Source organism: Panthera pardus, unplaced genomic scaffold, assembly GCF_024362965.1.
Source record: "Panthera pardus isolate Hobbes unplaced genomic scaffold, ASM2436296v1 HiC_scaffold_17, whole genome shotgun sequence".
NCBI lineage: Eukaryota > Metazoa > Chordata > Mammalia > Carnivora > Felidae > Panthera > Panthera pardus.
The window spans coordinates 27,063,721-27,081,390 of NW_026526732.1; the positions used below are offsets into that span (position 1 = coordinate 27,063,721).

The window sequence follows — 17,670 nt, forward strand, 5'->3', positions numbered from 1 at the left end:
TTTTGAAATTAACTTTTGTGTCTAGTTAAAGCTGTCCACCAATACTGTGAGACTTTAACATTAGTTGTTCTTTAATACCACAGAAGAAAGCTAAATTCTCTGGATCTCGTTTTGTTGAAGCTTTTTCCTTCTATAATTCATTCCTTTAATAAAACAATACTTGTGTGCCTACTGCGTATCGGATCTGGTGCTCAGCCCCCAGGCCTTGTGAATCCAGAGAGCCACGGCCTCTGGATCTTGTGTCTAGATCATGTGTCTAGTGGCACGTGTAGTCACTAAACAAACAACTGTACGAAAACAAGTGGTAGTGCAATAAGAAAAGCATGGGTCTTGATCAGGGTGATTAATAGGAGGTGTAGACAGAGTCAGAGGGTGAGGAAAGGTTTCTTTTCCCAAGGAAATGTCAGTTAATCTGAGACCCAGAGGATGATGGGAAGAGAGCGGGTAAAAGGCAATCTCCTCATCCTTCTGGCTCCCATTTTTACCTAGCAACCAAAAGAGTTGTCCTTGAACTCTTACCTCTCCCTGACCTCCAGCTCCCGCAATCATTTGATTGCCAATATACTTGGTATTCGGGAAAATAAATTCCAATTTCAACATACAGGGAAGCTTTTCAAAAAACAACTTACATCTGTGAAGTGAAAATAGCCATTATCTGTACAGAAGTTTTTATTTTGTTATTTGCAAGCTATTTCCTAAGGGAAGTTTTCATAGAGGTTAGGCTGTTGCAGCTCTGTAGGATAGATGCTTTTTAAGTTCCTGGCTTTTTTCCTCCCTCATCCATTTCATAAAGATGGATGCTTTTCCTCTTTCTTTGAATGCCCATGAATATTATGTGTTGTCACTTTTTTTTTTTTAAGATTTTATTTTTAAGTAATCTCTACACCCAACATGGGGCTCAAACTCACGACCCCAAGACCAAGAATCACACGCTCTTCCGGCTGAGCCAGCCAGGTGCCCTCTTGTTACATGCTGTCCTGTTATATCAGCTTGTGGAGTAACTGACTTTGCAAAGTGAACTGCTTGGATTTGGCTCTAGCCCCACAAAAATATCAGAGACGGGGCTTGCCGTGTGTGGAACACACAAAGCATTAAGGCAAACAGTCTCAAAAATTAACCTAAGAATGGATCATTGATGCTAGAGCATGAATAGATTTAGAGTAAGTGCATTTTATTAGGAGAGGAGGAAGAAAAATGTGTGTGGAGAATGGAGGCAACTTTAGGGAAACCCCATCCAGACAGGGCAGACCCAGGGAAATTAGCTAATCCTTTGATCCCTGTGGGAATCTTCTGCAACCCTTCTCTTGCCATTTGCATAGACCTGAGAAGAATTTGCAGGCTACTGCTGAAAGCAGTTCTCTGCCCCAAGACTCCCAAATGATCCTCTTTACCACTGTGATGTTTTTAGGGCATTCTACACATTTTAGTTCTCTCTGAATGAAGCATTCACATTGCCATTCAACATGTCTAGTTTGGGGTGCATTCTAAGTCAAATTATACAAGAAGCTATTTGTGGCATTCAGCAGCTGCAGAAAGCAGAGGCGATTTTGGGATGGGGGGGGGAGCAAGGGAGAGTGGTGGTAGCAAACACAATTTAAGTGAAGCTGGAAAGTTCGGAATAGAGTTACCGTTGTTGGTGGGCAGTTGTGATTGTACTGACAAGAGGAAGGAGGGAGGTTACCGAACAACAGAGTGAATTTTGTCCTATTTCAACCCGGGACATCCTGCTGGCATGAACTCTCCATAGACGCTCTGGGATTTGTTTTGATAATGAACGTAATATATCCTCTGGAGTCTGTGCCCGATTCCTCTATCCAGTGGGGTACAGTTGGTGAGTACTTCTCTTCAGAAAGTAGTTAGAATAAAATAATTCCATTCCGTTGTGCATAAATGTCAAGACAAGTGCAGGTGTTTTAGGACCGCCTGCGAGAGCCTCAATGTTTATGCAATCAAACGTGGTTTGCTAATGAAAAGCGGGAGCTTCGTTTGAACTTGTTGTATCATGTAATGATTTGTGTGGACTGCTACTCACAAAGAGACGGGTGTTTCAGATAAGGTGATACAAACGGGTTGGGCTGACTCTTCTGAGAGCTGCTGTACAATTTGACCGAGGTTTGGGAAAATAAGTTGCGTTATAAGAACCTATCTGCTTCATTTTCTCCCCGAATATCTGTCTCGCTTTTCTTTTTACCTGGTTCGGGGAAAGTACTTGCTTTTGTGTCTTTATTGTGGGTCAAAATCGTTATGGTGATTTCTACTCCCTTCACCTTTTCCCCTTAGCGATAAAAACAACAACAACAAAATACAGTGCACTGAAATAGGAACTATCTGCACCTGTCTTTACAATTCCAAGCTTCCTATTTTTGACTGCACGTTGAAACTGTTGTTAGTTAGGTCCATGAGGAAAACTGCTCGTCTTAACCCTTCCTAATATTTTACTTGCTAAGATGTGACGAATTCCATTTTTTTGTGTCTGCTGTCTTGAGCCCTCGTGATACTGCTGGGGAGGAGCTAAGCCTATCATTTTAACAAAGTCAGTGGCCAGCCATTATCTAGCACCAGCATTCTTGCTTTGATTACCATTTGATTTTTCTCAAATTCTGTGTGGGCCTAATTATGTGGGCCGTGCAATCAACACGCCTCCCTTCCTTCCAGCTGTGCCCTAATTGTATTGCCCTCTGGTTCCGGGAAATGCCAGCAAGCATGGGGGCACTTCTGTGGCGTCAGTTCAGAATCTCCATTGTGAACTCCTTGCTTTAGACGTATTAGGTTACTAGAACGTAGAGCTACTGAACATATGTCCCCCTGCAATGATTGATGTCTTCACCCTTGCGTCTTGCTCCCATTTGCTGTTCAGTTATCAAAAATAATTCTTATCTCCCTCCATTGCAAAGAAAAAAAATCAGGGAAAGAGTATGAAACATTGAGCTCACAGGAAAGGTTTTATTCCTTTCAAAAGTCTCTGACTGCTTGACTTTAATGAAAGTTCTGTACCCTCCAGACTAATTCGGAACATCATTTTATGCCTGGCTGACCTTCCTTTGCTCCTGCTGTGACCCCTCCAGCATAATTACAGAATCCTCATAGCACTCACGCTTAATAAGGAGCTAGGGTTTCTCTGAAGAATGCTGCTGCTGTCTATCCAATAGTTTCAGACTGTGTAATTCTTCTTTTTTTTTTTTTTTTTTTAAGCCAACCCTAATGAGACAAATGTTATCTTCACCTAGGTCAACCTTTGCGATGACTAGAAAGCCAAAGACAGTTTAGACATTTTAACTAGTGCTGCTGTCAGTTCATCAGCAAAGCAGAGCGGGCTGTCTTAATTTGTCTAATTATCATTTTGCGTGTGAACCAGCTGGCCTCTTAACAAAAGCAGTTGGTCACACCAGTTTATTAATTGTAGCGCTCATCTTAACCATATGGGAAACAAGAGATCACAGGAAGTAGAGAAAAGAAAAACTGAACAGTTTGTGAGGTTGTTCCGTTGCTTACAAAACAATGCCTTCAAATGATGCTTTAAGTCTTTCTATTTATTGATCATTCACTGTGATTAGTTTAAGTGATGATAAGTAATCATTTTCCTTCAGTCATTTTAAATAAAGCATGTTTTGTGTGTTTGTGGGGAATACGGCTTCAGAATCATTTTCTCCCTAAATGAAAACACTTTCGGGGCACCTGGGTGGCTCAGTGGTTAAGCGTTTGACTTCGGCTCAGGTCATGATCTCACAGTTCGTGGGTTCGAGCCCCATGTCAGGCTCTGCGCTGACAGCTCAGAGCCTGGAGCCTGCTTCGGATTCTGTGTCTCCCTCTCTCTCTGCTGCTCCCCTGCTCATGCTCTGTCTCTGTCTCAAAAATAAAGATAAACATTAAAAAAAAGTCAATAAAAAATGTTTTACATAATTCAGGGGTGTTTCCTTAAGCTGCGTTTGGTTGCAGATGCGAGGTAGTTTAAGAAAATTCACAGAGATTATAGAGTAGGGGTCTTCCTTTGGTGGAGGAAGATGAGAACGGTCTTTTGAGACTTGTTAAATTAGAGCCGTTTCTTCCAAGCCTTTCTGTCAAGAGACCGTAGCAGAGGAGTCATTGTCCTGTACCAGTGTTTCGTTAGTTTACAGCATCCGCCTGTAGGTGGCGACCTTCTACTTTATTTTGTCAGCTGTCCCCCCCACCCCCACCCAGTCCCACCCCACATGTAGTCTTGATGAGGATGTGCCCTTTGCTCAGTTCTTTTTCTAAGCAGAAAATTCCCAAGTACAGATTTCTTGTAAGTTTTGTAATACCATCAATCAGTGAATCCTTAATATTGTCCAATTTTAGAGGTGCAAGAGAGCCCAGAGTATAAAGCACTTCAGCTCATCACGTGGCTCTTAAATTAGATCTGTCGGATCATCACATTCATTATTCTTTGGCTTTTCAGGCCGCGATGAGATTTTGTTTTTCTTTCTTCCCTGAAGATTTTAAAAGGAAGGTTGAATTGATTTTTTTTTTCTTTTCAAATTTAAGGTTCATTTCCTTTTAAGTTATTTTTATTACAAAAGGATATAATTATGGCAAATTTAAATAGCACAGAAAATTATCTTCTTCTGTAAGACATGGTACACCCCTAATAAGCATTCTGTGTTTTGAATGATTGAATTAGGAAAGGCAAAGTGAGTTAACTTTAGAATTGGACTAATTGATATGTAGCTGTAACTCATGTACATTATTTTTCTCCTGAATGAGACTTTATATTCCTCATATAGGCTGAGCAGAATGAATGAGATGAATCAGTACTAGGTGGGTGGATGGATTAGAGCTCTACAACATGTCATGAAGAATAATTGGCACAAGCATAAGAGGCTTAGAGTTAAGGAAATCATTCGTTCTTTCTGCGAGACAGATGTAGTTCACTTTTGAGGAAGTCATACTCGAGGGAACATGGCCTGTATTTTTGAACTAAAGAGTTACTAAAGCTCTGTCAAGGAATGTGTCTTAAGGAAAAACAACCAGGGCATGCCAAGTGGATCAGTCAGGGATGGAGCATCCCAGGTGGAAGAATGACAGGTGCGAAGGCATGGGGGCAGAGATGAGTGTGGACAGTTGGAACCCTGCCCCACCAGCCTACTCCCAGTGAGGGCAGAGAGAGCCTGGTGTCCTAACGACTCGAGCACACAAAGGAGGATTCACGGGGGTGCTGGATGGCTCTGTGATGCACGTACTGTGGGTCACTTGTTTTGTGTAATAAAAAACGGTGGATTGGATGCCTTTTGAGACTGTCTTCAGCTCTGCCTAGGAAAATAGGAAATCTCCCCCTTTCAACTTGCCCTTGCCATAACCCCGCTCACCATTTCTTCCAACCTCAGGACCCATTCCCCTCACAGAGCTGTCCGCTGTCAGCCCCGCCTCGTGCCCATTATCTCGGGACAGTCTCCAGATTGTCCCCTGCCCCGCATTAGAGAGACATTGCATCCTTCCATCTCTGCGGGCAGGGTTGAACTTGGCCTGCTGTGTCAGCAGAGCTCCCTTTGTGTTTTAGACTTTTGATTGGGGTTTCTTTTTGTCATAGCATGTTTTCTGTCTGCCTCGCCTTTCATTTGTTCAGCACTTGCCACGTGAATGTTGTGGCTTGACTAAACTCGTCACAATGGTAGCAGACGTTTTGAAATTGCCCGAGCAGATGGTAGCAATGGTTTTAGATTAAATTATTAACTAGGATCCACAGCAGAAGCCTTTAGCTTCAACATATGCAGAGTAAAGGGTGTTTCCTAGCATCAGAGTTAACTGGCAAAGTGGATGCCAGATCAGGTTCCTTCTAAATAACTGATACATTATCATCTCTTAAGGTTTCCCTTTCTACACCCACCAGCTCCCCCCACCAGATACTGATGGGGAGATTTCCACTGGTCTTGGTTTCCATATGCCATATGATTCATCATTAAAGATTAATTCAGAAGCAGAAGAAAGAAAAGATCATTGCACTAGTGAAGTTCTAGAATGTTGGGGATTTTTAACATACTTTTATGAAATATCATAATTTAAGGGACAATTAATATAATTCTTCATGAACATCTGTTATCAGACACGTTTTCTTTCTGGGATGTGCCTCCAGAACGTTACCGTTTTTAAATTAAAAACATTTTTTTTAATGTTTATTTATTTTGAGAGAAAGACAGAGAGAGAGAGAGAGAGAGAGAGAGAGAGAAAGCCCGAGCAGGGGATGGGCAGAGAGAAAGAAGGAGAGAGAGAATCCCAAGCAGGCTCCATACCATCAGTGCAGAGCCCAGTGCGGGCTCAAACTCACGAACTGTGAGATCATGACCGGTCATGACCGGAGCCGAAATCAAGGGTCAGACGCTTAACTGATTGAGCCACCTAGGCGACCCTCTACAACATTACTTTGTGTGTGTGTGTGTGTGTGTGTGTGTGTTATCATTAGATAACTGTAGAAAGCATAAGATTGAGATCCCACCCAGTACATAATTGAAATTTCTTCACTTGCTGTGTAATGCCTTTCTTTATAGCTGGTTTCTCTAAAACTTGTGTTCTCTCCAGGATATGCATCTGACTGTGGTGTTCCTTAAATCTCTTTTAATCTGGCACATTCCTATCATTATTATTTAATTGTATAACTGGAGAGGCCAGACCTGCAAAATGTTCCACTTTTAGTTTGACTGTTCATTGTTAGCTCTTGTATTCCCTTTACACAGGAAATATTTAACTTCTCAAAAATGTTTAACTTGATTTTACCGTAGGTGATGTTTATCCTTGGTATTTCATCACACCAGGGGACACATGTTATTGCTTCTCCCTTTTATGTCTGCTGGACTAGGAAGGTGGCAGGCTGGTCCTTTCCCTGTGCAGTGGCTCTAATATTTCTCTTACATGGCAGCTTTTCAGTAATGGAATAAAAAATTGACCAGTGAATCAAAGAAGAAGTTTTGAATGCTTAAGGTCTTAGACTATTGAGAGAGGAATAGTAGAAATTTGTGAGAATACCTGCTGTGAAAAAATAAGAGATTCTTTAGTCACATGTAACCAACTCACCTTTTGGGTTATTTCTAGTCAGTTCAGTGTCTAACAGCAAGAACCTATAGTCAATTCAATTTGTCTTGAATAATATAAAGTATATTTTTTTCATCTGTTGTGTGAAATCCTTAAGGCAGTTATAGATATATATATATATATATATATATATATATATATATATCTTAAATTACAGTTGTGTTAACAAATGAATTTTACTGTAGATTTTTAAAAAAATCCTTTTCTTGTGAAATTTGATCTCCCTGAAATTCAATTTTCTCTCTGGGCATCTTGTATTTTATCTGATAGCCCTGTGTTTTGTTTGTTTGTTTTTTTTTTTACAATTTTATTTATTTATTATTTACTTATTTGTTTATTTTTAAATTTACATCCAAGTCAGTTAACATATAATGTAATAATGATTTCAGGAATAGAATTTAGTGATTCATCACTTATATATAACCCTTAGTGCTCATCCCGACAAGTGTCCTCCTTAATGCCCTTTGCCCATTTAGCCCATCCCCCCACCCCAAGCCCTTCAGCAACCCTTATTTTGTTCTCTGTATTTAAGAGTCTTTTATGGTTTGTCCCCCTTCCTGTTTCTGTGTTATTTTTGTTTCCCTTCCCTTATGTTCATCTGTTTGGTTTCTTAAATTCCACGTATGAGTGAAATCATATGATATTTGTCTTCCTCTGACTTATTTCACTTAACTAATGTACTCTAGCTCTATCCACACTGTTGCAAATGGCAAGATTTCATTCTTTTTGATCACCGAGTAATATTTCATCGTATCTATATGTACCACATCTTCTTTATCCATTCATCTGGTGATGGACATTTGGGCTCTTTCCATACTTTGGCTAGTGTCAACAGTGCTGCTATAAACATTGGGGTGCGTGTGCCCCTTCGAAAAAAGCACTCCTGTATTTTTGGATAAATACCTCCTGGTGCAATTGCTAGGTGGTAGGGTAGTTCTATTTTTAATTTTTTGAGAAACCTCCATACTGTTTTTCAGAGTAATAGCCCCGTGTTTTAAAGTTACTCTCTTATTTATATGTTTATTAACTGTGTTCATCTGCCTGTGTTATTTGCTTTGCAGCTTCAATAATGATTGTTATTTTGATAGATAAGAATTGTAGACTGTATATACCATTGCCCTCAATGTGAATGAAAGTGTTTATAAAAACATGAGACCTAATCTTTACCTCCAAAAGTTAGAGTTGTGAGAAGACTCTAGGATAGGACTAAGCTCTCTTTAAGTTTATTACTAAAACATTATTATGAATGTTGAAATGGCTTATGCTGCTAGGTAATTTTTAAATATCTCTAAAATCTCTTACTATTAAGTGTATGTATTTTGTTTTATAGGCCCAAGGACCTTGTATTGGGTACTTTCTTCTATGATGTTTTCCAGTGCTCCAGGTCTGAAAAGCACAAGAATGAATGGGTGTGTCTGTGGATTTAAAAATTGTATTTCATGCATTCTAACCGTATGTAAAGATAATGAGGACACCTAAGTTAACTTAGTCACAGATAGTCTTTCTTTTTAGATGTCAAGCTTGGTTTTTTAATAGCCTAAAACAAATTAACAGCACGAGTCCTGTTTATAGATAAGTTTGGGCTGAGAAATTTTACATTTTGAAGAGGTAAATTTCCTTTGACAAGAGCTGAAAATTACCTTTTAGTACATGGCCCTGATCAGTACTCCATTGTATCAGATTTTTTCCCCTTCCCTGCCTTCCAGCTTAAAAACCACAGTAATCTTTATTGATTATACATCCCATTTCCAATTGATCAAGCCTTCAGATTTTGTTTAATTCAAAATGTGTATATTATATGGCATAATCATACCTCATTTCTGCATATAATTCTTGTGGAGAGTATTTGAAAGTGTTCTTATTTAGTAAATACTGTTTAACAAAGTATGTGAAAGTTTTTTGGATTCCACATAAAAACTTGTCATGCCCTAACTGCATTGAATGCACAGAGGATGGCCTGAAGATTTGCAGAAATGGAGATAGGGGACATGGGGAAGGACTAGAAGAGATAGAAGCCTTATCTGTGAGTACTGGGAGCCATAGACAGCTCTGCTCTTAAGGTTTTGGGGCTAAACATATAATCTTTCATCCTTAATAAAAACAATAAGGGTGTATTTTAAGGTTGTAGTAAAGATGAAGACCTGTGTGGAAACAGAGTCCTTTATTAAACACGTAGGATTTGGGACTCCTGGGTGGCTCCGTTGGTTGAGTGTCCAACTCTTGTTTTTGGCATAGGTCAGGATCCCAGGGCTGTGAGATCGAGCCCCAAGTCAGGCTCCACGCCGAGGTTAGAGCCTGCTTAAGATTTCCCTCTGTTCCCCCCACCCCCAAGTTCTCTCTCTCTCTCTAAAATAAAATAAAATAAAATAAAATAAAATAAAATAAAATAAAATAAAATACAGCTAAGGCTTAATTTAAAATTTTTATACCTTAAGCATATGTTCCTGAAACATACATGTTACAGACTTAAATACAGGCTGGTAAGACCAAGGGAGTTGTTGAAAAATCGCCCTGAGCAAAAATGGATTCAGACCTCCTCACCTCTGGCATGGGTTGCTATACCAGCTCCCAGCTTCTCTCTCTGCCCCCAGTGGAGTCCATTCACACCCACTGCTCATCTTGTACAAGTGATCTGTTTGAAACGCGACACTGGCCCTTCAACTTTCCCTTGTCAACTCCATCAGTGACTCCCTGGCCCACCAGTGAAAACCCACCTCCTTGTGGGAGGCAAAGCCCTTCAGGGTCTGGCCCTGCCTCTCTCTACCTCCCTTGCCGTCTTTCTCCACACCACCCACCCCCACCCATAAGCTTATCAGGAACCTCAGAACCTCTGTGTGCCCATGACTGCTTTTTCTAAGAGTCCTCTCTTCCTCTCTGTTCTCCAAATGGTGTGGATGCCCTTTGCCATCTTTCCCATTAACATCATGGTCTTATCTCTTTCCCTATGCTTGTTCATTACTTTATTATTCTTATCTGTTTGGGTGTGTCACCCCCATTAGACTCTGACCTTCCTAAGGTCAGGGACCAAGTTGGATTTACTTTTAACCTGGATGTCAGATGTCGAAGGCAAGGCAGTTAACAAGTTCTTGATGTAAAATTGCTGAATGGTGGAATGCAGATGCATACTTACAGTTGAGTTTTTTAGAATATGTGTTACTTTGTGAAATATTTCTTTATCTCTTTGCTAATGTGTTGTGTACCTACTCCCGAGAAGTAGTTAGATAACTATAGAAACAATCAGGTGATTCCTAGAAGAAAAATTTTAAATGTTTGGTCAGAAATGAGATTTCATTTCAGAGAAAGACTAAGCAGAAATGTTGGGACTTTATAAGGATGCAAATATTTATACAGTAGAAGTGGTAATAGAATGCCCTAGACCAGGAGAAGCCACCAGGATTTTTCAAGTGATGGAGAGCATTTTTTTTTTTTTTTGGTAAGATTTGGTAGTATTTTTAGAGAACAATGATTCTCAAATATTTTTATTACTTATGTGTCCTAATAAGGACTTTTATGTAAGATATATTAACTTGAATGTACTAAAGATATTTTTTTCTCAACTTAGTATGTGCTAATTAAAGAGAAATCAGGACACCCAGATTCTCATCTTAGCTCCTGCATTGCATTAGCTTCTAGATCACAATTTTCTCGTTTCTCACTGAAGATGAAATCTACCTTCTGGTTCACTGAAAAATTGACTGTAGCCCTGATAGAAATGAGAAAGTTCTTGATAAGCAGCTAAGGGTTTGGGAGGAAAGCAGACTGACTTAAATTAGACATCCTGCATGAGATAATGTGAAATTTAGGTAGAGGTTGGCAATATGGATCTGGAGGCAGACAAATGAAAGACTGTAGTTTGAGAGGAAGATGGCTGAGTGTTTAAAGGCAATAGCTTAATCCATGGATCAGTAGTCTTCTTCCCTAAAGGTCCAGGGAGTAAATATCTTCAACTTTGCAGGCCCTGCAGTCTTTGGTGCACACAGCCTGAGAGCAGCCATAGTCAGTAGATAAACTAATGGGTATAGTGATGTTCCGATACACCTTTATTATTGGACACTAGAATTTGAATTTCATATAATTTTTGCATCATGAAATATTGTTCTTTTCATTTTTGTTCAACAGTTTAAAAAGGGGCCAGCTAGACTTGCCTGAAGGGCTATAATTTGCTGATTCCTGCCTGCCGTTCTCCAGTAAAGTCATTAAGGTTTCAAGGCGTAATAAGTTAAGTAGCACAGGACAAAGGTTTAAGGACAGGCTCTTGGAAGCTTGTTGAAAGTTTGTTAGAATCCAGAGAAGGAACCGTCAGATGTAGGAAAGGAGCAAGTGTTGATGAAAAGCTCAAGAACTGGGTGGTTGGTGGTATGTAATTAAAGATGATTCGAAGAGGAGAGAGGAGACCATTGGTTCTAGTTAGAGGTGCACTGGTGACCACTGAGAATTTTTTGTAAACGGATAGAGAGAATTTTAGGCAGTAGAGAAGATAGTAAGTGCATAGAAACTGGAAGTTGTGGGTTTAGAGCCATGATTCATGGAGCTGGTAGTTGAACTCTGAGACAAGCAGAAAGACTGCGAGGTCTGTGAGGTTGATTCTCTTCTATGAAAGCATGACTGGCCCTTTATTAACCTTAGGGCTGCTGAGCTATCTCTTAAGATTTCATTCATCCGTCTAACAAATATACATGCTTACCATGTACTAGGTACTGTTCTAAGGACATATCAATAATTACTCCCTAAATCCTCATAGTGACCTTATAACATCGATACTATTATTGCCTCCATTTTACAGATGAGAAAACCAAGGTATGGAGAGGTCCCTCCTCTAGTAAGTAAGTGGCTAGTATCCTGGATGGGATGGCTCCAGTGTTGGGCTCTTCACTCCTCCCTGTGACATGCCATCAACTTTCCATGTCTGGAATATTAGACCTTTTTTTTTTTTTTAAACAATTGCTGCAATAACAGGCCTAAAGTTGGAAGAAGACATACCGTGGGTTTATATATTCTCTGTTGAATGTATAAATGGTGCAACTAAAAATGAAAAAGAATACTAGACCCTTCCATAAAAACCTGGCTCTCCAATAAACTGTGACACTGAGGCAATGCAGATTCTAAGCCACTTCCTTCTTCTCATGCTGATATACAGGGTAGAAAGTAAGAGATGCTACAACTGTCTGGGAAATCTTTATAGTTAATAAACTCTTTGGAAATACGGGCTAATGCGTACTATGGTAAGTAGCATAATTTATTTGGCCAACAGCTGAAAATCTGGACTCGGGGGAGACGGCATGGAATAATGCACAGAGGACAAAGTACCCCGGATGCTGGGACAGAAGCCTGATTTCTACCCCTGGCCTTATCACTGACAAGCGTGTAACCGAATACCAAATAGCAGCATTGTCTTAACACACTTCTGGCCACTTACTAGGAGGCTTAATATTGAGTGAGAAAGGAAATTACTCCGTTTGGACTCCTACGACAGTTCATTTGCTTAGAGTGACTCTAGTCCCTTCTCCGACTAGTCCTGGTGTCCTGGTAAGGTCTCACCCCTGCCCAGCAAACATAGTCCCTCCTTACATGAGCACCAGTGGGATTCACTGTAGATGTTTGTTTTATTGGCATCTCCTCCTTAAGGTTTTTACTCAAATCTCACCGTGTCAGTGAGGTCTGCCCTGACTTTTATTTGATGCTGCAACCTGGCCATTTCCCCCGCCCTAAAATTGTTTTTATCCTGTTCAACTTCTTTTTTTGCCCATTGCACTCACTGCCTTCTCACATGTCATGTGATTGTAGTCTATCGTCAAATAATATAAGCTCCATGCTTAAAAGAATATAGGACCTCATGGTTGTACCCCCAAATGCGTGACGCTTAGTATTGTGCTCAAGATACCTTTTTAATGAGTGTTTGGAAGCCGTGGCTGTATACGTGCATGCTGTTGTCAATGGCAAGTAGGTGGCGTGACATTTAACCTCGGAAACTTGTGGGTTGTGAAGAGGACAGCTCTTGTCCTGAGCCCATCCGATGCTACTACCTGTCTCTAATGCAGTGAGGCTGAGACGCAGAGCCAGATAACTCTTGCTTATAAATTTGTTTTCCTAAGGGGAATTTCGCTCGCTAATTTAAGGCAGCTATATAATTTAACTTTGGAGTCGTTTCTCATTTGAGTCACTTCTTGTTTGCCATCTGGCCGTGTAATTACTTGTAAGTAAGGCTATGTGTAGGATGAGAGAACACAAATTGGAAATCTGTGATAATATGTATGGTGAGATGATAATATGTGTGTTTTACTTTTTTGTTGGCTTTGTTTTTGCTGTTGTCCAAAATCTAAGATTAAGGGTGTGGGGGGTGGCAGGGAACATTTGGGGAGGAATCATTCCAAAGCTTTCCCTAGAGGGAGCCCCTTATATAAATTTTCTTCTTTGACTAAGAGCTTTTGTTATAAACTAAATGTTTTGCATTAGTGGATTATTACATTTTTCCATTCATTTATAAGTCTGGCCCTAAGCTATGAAACAAGAGGTTGTCTAACATGTCTCCAGAACCGTTCTGCCATGAATTGAAAGTCGGCAGAGGTATAAGGATCATTCTTTCCCTTGGTCCGTTTTCATAGTATTTCCCGACCTGGGTTTTCCTTTTTGTTCCAGTCCCTTTACCCCAGAAGATATTTTTCTAGTGCCGGCTTGTGTATTATTATTTCTGATTCTTCCCTTTCTATTTGTTTCCCCAGTTCTGGGAGGTTAATTGCAAATGGACAGAAGAACCAAATCCAGTAATGTGTATTATTCAAGTTAAAGAGAGAACGTAAATAATGTTTGTTTGGAATTACTATTCTGGGTGGGGGGGGGGGGGGAGTGTAGAGTCAGATTTAAATCATTACAGTACAATTACAATGCTGATTCTCAGTCACTGGGAAAAAAAAAAAATCAAAACCAAAACCAAACAAACAAAAACCCACTTGGTAAGAAGCCAGGAGGTACTAATTTCCATGAAAATGCAACGAAGTCATCATTTACAGCTCTGAGGAGATTCTGTCGTAAAGTTTTACTGCTTGTAAAGGTTCCTTTGGTATGGGAGGCAGAGCCTGGGGGCGTGGTCGGGGAAACAATAGTTTGGCTCTTCCCCCCCACACCCCCACCAAATCAGTTCAAATGCCTGAATGAACTGGAGAGCCCAAGAATCAAAACATACTTGCTGTAAGACTCTTGTGGGCTCCAGTAAAAAAGATCTGGATGTTCCTAGTAGCCTAGTGAAAATGGGGCACACATTTGCTTCGCCTTGACTTGCGTAGAGGAAAATCTGCACTGTTTTTGTGGACTCCAGAGAGGAGAAACTTCTGATCTGTTGGAGAGAAAGTGAATAAGTGAGCACCGAGGCAGAAAGACTGATGTGGCTATCATGCAAATAAGAATTGTGATTGGCTTTCTCTTTCTTCCTGTACACTTTGTCACTGCGGCTCTCAGCCTTAAAGATTAGGTTTCACTGGGAGCTTTTCAGGTTCAAGGACTGTTAATGGGTTGAAACTGCCTGACAATAAACTCAACCTCAACATTACATCAGCCCCCCGGCAGATGTCTAAGGATTTGAGACTGGAAGAAGAAAGTTAGAATCTGGAGCGGAAGGATACAGCTCGCCACCTGCTTGATGGGTTGAGCTTCTAATGTGATTTAAATTTCTAAGCTCTATGCAGGCATCTGGAAATGGTGGTCTTCATTAATGCAAAAATCAAGTCTTTAATTAAACTTTTTAAGAAAAAAAGTAAGTAATTTCTCCCCCACCGCCCGTGGGGTGTGTGTGTGTGTGTGTGTGTGTGTGTGTGTGTGTGTGTGTGTTTTATGTACTACATCTTTTTGCGTGATGAAATTAAAATGTGAAACAATATAATTAGCACAAATTAAACTCTATTCTTCACCAGGTTGTTCAAATACCTCAGATTTTATAACTCTAGGGCAGAATTATGTGATTTTAGCATGTCTTACTTATTTATGGTTGGGATTTTAGGTGAATTTGCTTCTTTTGTGCTTCTCAAAAGAAGCCTTTTGAAAAAGGGGGAAAAAGCCCTGTGTTTACCTTATGTCCACCTTGATATATGGTTTTTTGGTTCTTTGGCTTACTGTGCAGGGAGGCCGTGTGTGATCTATCACGTATTTTTGATGGGGATGATCCTCTGAAACTCCCTGGAACTGTCTGTTATGTATTTTAGAGCTCGAGGACAAACTCTGTCTAGACTGTTCAGTCACTGTATAGAGTACAGCTTTTGTGGCATGATTGCATTGTGTACTTACCGGTGTTTTAAATTTCCTTAATTCAGGTGCTTCTTCATTCTTTGCAGAGTATAAATTTTACAAACACATGGTTTTAATTTTACATAGGTGTGGGAATCGTTTAATGTAGTTTTTCGACCAGTAATTTAAACTAGCTAAATGTGGATGGGTTAGAGAACTGGTAAGAGAGATACTGGAAAAAGCAACAAAAAACAGCACTCTCGGCTCATTCTCTGTAGCTCCCTTGGTGGAAGGCTATCTTTGGACGGATCGATTAAAATCTGCCCTGGCAAGAGTGAGATGCTCCAGAGAAGAGACAACTGTCCTTTCATAGGAGCCAGTTGGTAGCTGCACAATGGGGCTGACGGTATGATTGCACAGACACAAGAACCATTACTTGGATTTGATTTGTAATTGGTAAATGGGAAGTTTCGCTTTTCAATATTTTCCAACCATGAGGCACGGTAATTCAGTCTCAGATAAATGCCCATCGGCGCAAAACATTGCAGTTAACCACGGCTACCCTTTGGAGGACATACGGTGGGTTGCGCGCTGCTCAAGATTCCCAGGCACATACATAAGGACTAAGTCACGGCTTTGTGGATTTTATGTATTTAGATTGATGGTTACAAGCACCATGCAAAACATTGTTCAACCAGAGGTTACGTGAAATACCAGGTGCCTAATTTACATGCTGTTCCTGTCAACCATTAAAACAGCAGAAAGCACACAGACGTTTCTGTTTTTAGCTTGATGTCTAGTTCTCAATGTTTATTTTCCCATTTAGCAATTTATGGAGAAGGTGGGGTGATTTGAGAAATGAATTATTTGGAGACGAGACTTGTAGCATTTAGCAGCTATAGAAAAGATGGGCTATGGGGGAGACCTACCCTGTGACTCAGGTGCCTCGGGGCACTAAGAAAGGCCAGGTTCCCCTTCAGCCATAGCTATAAAGTCGGGGGCCTCGTTAGAGTAACTTCACTGCTCCTGCTACAATCATGCTTTACATGTATTATTTCATATGATCTTTATAGTAGCTCTAATACGGTGCTGTTAGGTACTTTGACTTAATTTGAAATGTGTCCAAATAGAAGAGTTCGGTAGTTCACGCATGCTTGTTCATTTTATCTTGAACACTAAGACACTTAGTCTGTGTTCTCAGGATAAAATGAAATAGACACCGAGATCCCCAGCCCTTGGAGGAATCAAGGAAAATTATTATAGAGATTTAGGGTACTCTCATGATTACCTATCATTTCCTCCTCTGACATCCTCTTTTGTGTTAGGAAGATTCAACTGAATTGGATTATTTTGGGAAAAGTTAATTGCATTGGAATTAAATTTTTTAATATAAAAGTATTCTATGGAAAGAAAAGTATTCTACGAAAGCAGGAAATGTAGAGAAAATTTTGTCACACAAATTGATTTCTACTTCTATTAGATATGCTATTTAAATGTATTTTGACATACTGAATATGTTTAATTTTTTTTTAATTGTGTTTATTACAGTGATGTCTTAAAGTAATGCTTTAGAGGGGACAGATTTGGTCTCAAACTCTTAGTAGGAAATTTGTATTTGTCTTGGCAATCTAACATTTACTGATGCAATGGCATTGTATGATTAGGTAATATATACTCGTTATGGTGGAGTTAAGTAGGAATTGGAGGTCTCTATCAATTTTCTTTTCTTTTCTTTTTAAATTTATTTTGAGAGAGAGCGAGTGTGCATGTACACGCAAGCAGAGGAGGGGCTGAGACAATCCTAAGCAGCCTCCACACTGTCAGCACAGAGCCCGACGTGGGCCTCGATCTCATGAACTGTGAGATCACGACCCGAGCCGAAATCGGGTCGGACGCTTAACCCGCTGAGCCACCCTGGCGCCCCTCTATCAGTTTTCTTAATTGTTTTCTAACTTTGGAGCAGAGGAAGTGCCTAAAATGCTGGAAAGCCATCACCTGAGGAAACAATTCTGCCAAAACGTTGTGGGGGGTGATGGACAGTTTCAGCTTTCCCTTTAGGGGCAAAACACCGTGTGTGCAGGACCCCTGGAGCCTAAGGTTAACTCTTACTCAGAATTTGCTCCACTTCCCCCTTGTCGGCCCTTACCCCGTGGGTGTGTTAGGCACCAGAAACCCATCTTGACATAAAATATTTGAAGCCACAGCAGCTTATTTTGACACCGTAATTTATTCTGCCTTTCCTTCTGCAGCTGTTTCCAACCTAGACGAGGAGAGTAGATGGACAGTCCACTACACGGCCCCATGGCACCAGCAGGAGAATGTGTTCCTTCCCGCCACGAGACCGCCCTGTGTGGAGGACCTGCACCGCCAGGCCAAGCTCAACCTCAAATCAGTATTGAGGGGTAAGATCGCATG

At 40.4% G+C, this 17,670-nt stretch overlaps 1 protein-coding gene across 6 annotated transcripts in view; it reads left to right on the forward strand.

The window, feature by feature from the left end:
* Positions 1 to 17,670, forward strand: part of NHSL1 (NHS like 1) — a 204,613-nt gene that overhangs the window by 125,273 nt on the left and 61,670 nt on the right. For 5 of the 6 annotated variants that reach the window (XM_053904432.1, XM_053904431.1, XM_019420447.2 and 2 more), the window contains exon 2: positions 17,505 to 17,657. In XM_053904432.1, the coding sequence (XP_053760407.1) occupies positions 17,505 to 17,657 (153 nt within the window). Of the gene's footprint in view, positions 1 to 14,199; positions 14,789 to 17,504; positions 17,658 to 17,670 lie in introns of those variants that run through there. The other variant, XM_019420448.2, reaches the window with a different exon arrangement.